This window comes from Amphiprion ocellaris, chromosome 15 (assembly GCF_022539595.1).
Source record: "Amphiprion ocellaris isolate individual 3 ecotype Okinawa chromosome 15, ASM2253959v1, whole genome shotgun sequence".
Classification (NCBI taxonomy): domain Eukaryota; kingdom Metazoa; phylum Chordata; class Actinopteri; family Pomacentridae; genus Amphiprion; species Amphiprion ocellaris.
In genome coordinates this window covers 9,293,393-9,300,648 of record NC_072780.1, presented here as the reverse complement: position 1 = coordinate 9,300,648, position 7,256 = coordinate 9,293,393, and the positions used below count along the sequence as shown (strand labels likewise).

Here is a 7,256-nt window from a genome sequence, read left to right as displayed (position 1 = left end):
TGCAGAAGTGTTGTCTAGAGCATACACCACCTGATCCGCTGTCATTGCATTCAGCTGCAATCCTCGCTTTCGTTAATTTTTATAATTACAATTAAAGTTATCATTTTACTGCATAAAGGCTTCATGTTAGCTATTAACCGCATGCACATCACAGTTTCTGAATTTTACACACCGTTTTTTGTCATGCAGGCAGAATAACATGTATTCCGGCTTACACTCAAGAGCACCAAGAAATTTATTCAAATAAATTTATTGAAAACTGAAAGGTTCTTTAAGCTTCTTTTGCACAATGCATAACATGTTCCTTCACAAACAGGTATGTCATTTTCATATTAAACGCAATTTAACAAAAATACAGAAAAGCAATTCAGATGCCACACCGTATCCCAAACAAAACACCATAAAATGTTTGTATATCATTTAAACTGATTCAATAATAGCATAAACAATTTCACTGTAGTGAAAAATATCCCATTTTGCCAAACATGGGCTGAAGTAAATAGGCTGGGGCTGCCAGATCCTTAGCATTGTGCTGATGTCAAGGCTCTCGCAGTTGGTAATGGTGACCTTTTAGATAACAGGTGTCATGTATGAAGGTCTATTAGGCCCGGGTATCTATCGTTACACATGTGAGTGACCCACAGTGTTGGGGGGGAGGGTTTCTAGATGTACCAAGCCGAGATAAAAGCTACTGGGTGAGGGTACGGGTGCATGCTTATCATAATGGTTTCTTTGACGTGTAGTCTTTTACTAGAGGTCGGGAGGTCATGGGAGAAAAGAGGAGAAAAGGCAGAAACTGAAAGCTCAAAATCGGTCTCACATTTCAGGAATCATATCAGCGCTGGAACACAGCCGCAGCACAGACATAAGACTTGTGTGCGTGTGTTTTTTGTTTTTTTTTTAAAGATTCGTGAAAAAACATGTCAGGAATGAAAGAAGTCACAAGGCCCCTTGTGTATTTGGTATCTGGACTTTTATATGTTATGCTTGGGGCCACGTGATGACATCAGCACGTCATCAGTTATCAGCTGATAAAGGCTTTAAAATGGAATATCGGCAATGGTCCAAAATGAACATCAGCAGTCAGATAATGCCTGTCAGGCTTAAAGTTTACAGTTTTTTTAAGATCTTACATAAAAATAAAATTGGTCTTTTTTTTTTTTTTGCCCTGTAATTTTTTTTTTTTTTAAAAGCACTCTATTGCTAGTTTCCATCACAATAAAAGCAGGCCTGATAACATGTTAATTCCACTAGAGGAGGGACTTGATGATCGCTGCAATTAGGTGAAATAATTATTCACATATATCGATATCAGCAATCTGTCAAAATGAGTTGGAGAATATTGGAATAGTGGCAAAAGTCCAATATTGTGCATCGCCGGTTTCATTAATCTAAAAATTCATCATATGCAAAATAATTTCCCTGTAGATGACAGTATTGCTTTTGCTGTGTGTTAAATGGAAAAAGAAAGCGATGACAGCATGCAGAAAAATACAATTTTAAACAAAAAAAAAATCTATATGAGCTATAATAAAAGCCCTTGAATCTGTACTCTTTTGCTAACAAATAATCTCTCAAACAGTGGAAACACTTGTACTGAAATCGTTGATAGAAGGTCAGTCCTTGCACCTCGCAGGTCTGATACACAAAGAGTGAAGCAGTAGAAAAAAGAAGCACTGACAAACCTTCATATTCCTTTCTATAGAAACACATTACATCCCTAAGAAGCCAACAATATACAAAAGAGGGAAAACCATCAAGGTGTTCCTTATGAGAAAAATGTCGGCTCACCTCTATTCAGTAATCATTCATCTCCATAATTTCCATTCAAATGAAAAGAACCTGATCATATTTAAAATGCTTATCCTGAGGATATATGTCTCCGTGCTGCAGGTATGCATGTGTGGCAGGTGCAATGTGTGTTGCTCTGTATTCTGCACACATGTTCAATCAGGACGAGGGCTTTGTGGATTCTAATCTCACACTTTGTGATCTTCAGATATCCGGGAGGAGAGGTTTGTGCACTGGAATGTGAGGCAAGTGTTTGTCTCAATGTGACGAGAGCCTCGGCAAGAGATTTACATTTTTCTATTAGTGGAGGAAACAGTGGGACGTGACTCTGCAGAATATGATTAACGGAGCTTAGTCTCGACTGTAGTTTGGATTGCTTGTGTCAAAAAGAAGAGGTTCGTATTCTTGGCTGCATGTAGATTTTGCAGCAGAATGTTAAACAAGCAAATGAAGCTGGAGGTCAGTGACATTTTTCAAAACTGCACTCAGGGAAAAGCTATCAGTAGAAACAAGCATTGAACTGCGGTAATATGAATGCATATATGAGAGCAAAGGAATGAATTGAATGAATTACATTTTGCAAATTTAGCACAGAAAATTACTGCAAAGAAAAATATCTTGATGTCTAGTCAGTTACAAACATTATCTTATATATAGCCTGAAACTCCTTTCTATCAAAGAGACGGTCAACAAGTGTGGAAAAAGACATTCAGACTGTCGACTAAACAGAGCAAAGTTTGTATTTGGACTTAGAGATGCCCTTTAGGACACAGTTTTTTTAATTTAAGTTTTGTTTTTACTTCTTCCTTCTCTTGCCCTTGAGCATTAAGTCAAGAAACAAGAAAGTTTCCAGCGCAGAGTCCATCTTGTATTAATCCACGTCCACATCCAGGTTAAGCTCTGTGCTCAGGTTAAGGTAGAAGAAGGCGTAAACACAGAGCACAAAGAAAAGAATTGCTGCGATGACCAGGAATGCATCCTGAGAAGGGAGAACAAAAGGTTTAAAGATGTCATATTCACAATGTTCTTCTATAGACGGTTTCTATATCTGCCTGATCCCTCGTGTGTCTGGCTCTGCTTTGTTTCAATGTGTTTGCAATGTTCTGTAATTGCACTTTTTTTTATTTGTGTTGTATCTGTGTCTGCCAAGTCCCTGCAGTCTTTCGTTTCATCTCAATTCACTGCATTTGTTGTTCCCTGGCTTGTCTAAAAATCTGAAAATAAATACTTGAACTACAGTCTAAGTTTAAATAATATTGATGTGCTTAAAGGGCAATCTGGCTATTGGACTGTCAATCACTGCAAGCAAATTTTTAGACATTAGTGTGAAAACAAATGCTACAAAGAAGCAAACATTTCAATTTTATTTAAGTCTTTTCCACTTGAGTTGTAACACAAAGGTATTATTTGTGTCTGTGAACCTCACAATTATATCTGTACGTGTATCTGTTGTCAATTTCACATCAAAAAGTACGTCCAAACCGGAAATAGTTCAAATCTGCATTGCAGTTATTCTTTGTCCTTTAGTGTTTTACAATGACATTTTAATATGTGTATATAGTGGTTGATGAAACCTACTACTGGAATAACAGAAAGCAGCTTTACCCAGGCATGTATTACCTGATCATTTTCATCCAAATATGATTTTTTGATTTTTTTGTTCCACTCCATGAAAACCATTTCAGGTGACTACCTCACGAAGCTCATCCAGAGAATGCCAAGAGTGTGTAAAGCAGTAATCAAAGCAAAGGGTGGCTATTTTGAAGAATTTAACATGTGAAACATATTTTGACTAAATTCACACTTTTGTTCACTACATAATTCCATATGTGTTCATTCATACTTTGATGCCTTCAGTGAGAATCTACAATGTAATGAAAATAAAGAAAAACCATTAAATGAGAAGATGTGTCCAAACTTTTGACTGGTAGCGTACATTGTTGGTGCTGTTACACTTAACACTAGTTTTTTTTTCATTTTGAAGGTAATACTTGCACTTTTAAGGGAGTATTTTTTGCTTTTTGCTTGTGGTACATTTACACAAACAAAGTATCCAAATGTTATTTTATCCACCACTGATACTATGCTTGGGTTGCTAGCTTAAACATGTTTTCTGTTTCCTCTACAATAAAGAAATATTTTTTAACATAGATATACAAATTTAATTGGGGACTTTAACAGCCTTTAGGACAGTGGGGGAGAGAGCTGAGCAGGGGAATGACTTGCAGAAAATAGTCAAATAATTCAGGTCTATGTGCCCATTTACCCAACTGTCATCTCAACCCGTCTTTAACATCTTAAAGTATGGACAAGTTAATATATTGAATTCGTCAACTTACACACAGTCAATGATAAATTTTATCCCAATTTTTAAATCTTAAAGCATTTTTATTTTAGTTGCTCCATCAGATTACATCTCTGAGCTAAATATAGTTTATTCGGGACATGACTCTGGAAATGCTCTGGCAGCTTTTAAAGCTTTTAAGTCTCTGTGCCAAATTATGGTTACATTATGGAAAACTGATATTAAGTGCTAACATACTCAACTGCCATACAAATGTGTTCTAACAGCCCAACATAGATACTGTAGGTTCAAGTGGAAAGATAAATGTGATGCAGTATTCCTTTGCATGTGTCTTTTTATTTACTTTTTATTCTAAGTAAATAAAAAGAGAACACTTACTTTATGTTTCACCTTTACTACACATGTGTGGAGTCTACAATGAATCCATCTAATTACCATTACCCTTAGCCTATAGTTTTATATTTTGTTCCCTTATAGATGCCCTGTGCATGACCAATAATTGCAAATGAAAAAGTATATTGTGTGATGATTTGCTTTTACAAAGCATTTATATCCAATTTAACAAACTCTGCTGGACCACACCATCAAAATGCAGCATGTCTAAATAAACTCCAGACCTGATCAAATCCCTGTTAATGCAGACCCATTATCCAACCAATAAACTACCCGTTATGAAATAAACTCAGAGCTGACTGCTGGTGCGAGGCAGCCATGCATCATGGCACACAATGGTGTAGGGAAATAAATAAATTTGACTTCCACCCCTGGAGGATCAGAGAAGAAGGTGGAGTGAAGGGGAGAAACCACCAGCAGCTGAACCCAACTCGGATTATGTTTATTTGTGTTTCTCCCTGCTCAGACAACTGGCAGAAGCGCACATTTAAACATCTCCTACATTGTTGTGCACAGCCAGCATAGTGTGGGGGCAGGACTTTCAATATTCAAACATTCTGGCATGGCAGCAGCATTTAGGAGTAACTGAAGGTACTGCTTTTAACACCAAAAAAAAATCTCCAAACGAGACAAGAGGTAAGTGGCTGGTAATTCCTTTGCTCACTGATTATTAGAATGGATAACATTAAGCTGTACAGATAGATTAACTTATAGAAAGTCTACAACACCAGATGTTTTATAGTGTCAAGTTTTTCCACAGAAAAAGTAGTGCCGGTCCAGCACAATATAGAGGTATGTAAGTATTAATGACTATTTTTTACAAGATTATCATGTAGATGAGGCTAGCCTGTGTAGGAAGTATGGATTTTTTTGTATGTAAAAAACTGAATTACAGGTAAAGTCAACTTAATATATGCCTTTATGTTTTTGTATGTGATTTGCTCAACTTTAGGAGTTTCAAACGTCGATTTATTTTTATCATAACTTACTTAATTTTTTAAAATTAGGATCTGCTTTGTTTTCTTCAAGTATGTTATTTTAAAGTTATATTTACCCACATTTGCAAGTTTACAGCTGAGTATTGCCAATACAAAGGCTGCAGCTATCGATTATTTCAGTAATCGAGTATCAGTTATTCTGGGGCTTAATCGAGTAATCAGTAATTGGTGATGCAGAAATCACATAAACATGTTTTTATGTTTGGTCTGTTTAAAATGCTGCTACTGCAGTTGATAGAACACAAATTTAAAAAAAAAAAAAAGATTATTCTACTGGCATTTAATACAGAGAAACTTTCACTTTGATTTGGCCACAAACTAAAGTGATTTCTTTCAGTATGAGACAGTGTCAGACTTACATGCATTTCAATATAATTTAAGTTAATTTGAATATATGAAGTTTGATAGTTTTATTGTGCAGCTGTCTGTTAGAAATAATCAGGCGCATTGATCGGTAAAATAAATACATAACCCTTAACAGTTTTCTACCAGCATTCCTGTCTTACATAATTTCCAGTCATAGCACTTTTTACCATCATAAATTTTTATTTTCCTAATTGTTTTCCATTAAAACAACCTGTTAACGATGGATTCATTTTGTGCAGAAAGTGAGTCGTTGATGCGTTAAACGCTCCTGTTTGTGTGACCAGTTTGAAGCAGAAAGTCTAAGTTATCAGAGAAAGATGATAATCACCTTCATATCTGTTAACTCTGAGTGAGGCTTTAGTTTTTGTCGAGCCGACTCGCACCAAGAAAGTATGATATTGTGAGACTGCCTTCGTAGCTCAGCCTCTGATCTGCTAAATGACGTAAACACGAGAAAAGCTGCGTTGGTTGAAACAGAAGCGTCCTGTCAAACTGAAAATCCCTTTATAATTTACTAATTATACGTCCGGGTCTGTATAGGTAAAGTCTGGGTCCAGACTCAGACTGCGGTCTATCAGTTAGAGACCTGAAGTCTAGTATGCAGTGGATTAAACAAAGCGTTGATTCAGAGAATTTTGCCTCGAGGAATTTCAGTAATCGAATTACTCGAATAATTCAAGGAATCGTTTGAGCCCTAGCTAATATGTAGTATTGCAAATGGTGTCAAAGGCAGTGTTGGGGGACAGAGATCACCGTTTTTGTTGCAAATCCTGCAAATAGTTAGAAGAAATGCTCTTTTATTTAACATTCCCACACACTGAACATAAACACTGGCTAGAGGGCATTAATCGCAACAGAAATCTTTGTCATGGTGGCTTTTTGATATCCTTCTTAGTAATGCTAACACTGGAAACCAATCCACATCTACCACAACAGAAATGAAACAACAATCAACTAATTTTGAGGGAGTTTGGTGGAACAAACAAAACTTGGCCCATACAAGTAATTTAGTCTAATTAAATTAGCTAATTAGATCATCCTTTGGCCTTGGTGTACACAGATGTTAGGAACATCAATAGCACACTGTGGAAAATGTCACACAATGGAATAAGGTGCAGACATCTGGCATGCTGGTCTTTTAGTTAGGACATTGGGAGACGTTGCAGAGGCTGCATGATTTGTCGTACGAGATTACAAGGACAAAATGATTAATTGTCTTGACCGACGCCCATATTTGGTCCCTAGGCTCTACATCTTTCAGTTTGGGCCATTTCCTAAACCTATGTACATTCATTTTATACAGAAAGACGCTCACATTATACAATTTACATATAAAAATAAGCAATCATGCAGAAAGCAGCAGCCTTGTTTGGAAAGGTTAAATAGCAGATAATCATCTCAAG

At 36.5% G+C, this 7,256-nt stretch overlaps 1 protein-coding gene across 1 annotated transcript in view; it reads right to left on the bottom strand.

Moving 5' to 3' along the window:
- Positions 1-234: 234 nt before the first annotated feature.
- triqk (triple QxxK/R motif containing) overlaps positions 235-7,256 on the bottom strand; it is a 29,613-nt gene continuing 22,591 nt past the window's right edge. Inside the window, exon 4 of the mRNA XM_055017652.1 lies at positions 235-2,770. Coding sequence (XP_054873627.1) covers positions 2,663-2,770 — 108 coding nt within the window. The 3' untranslated portion in view covers positions 235-2,662. The remainder of the gene's footprint in view (positions 2,771-7,256) is intronic.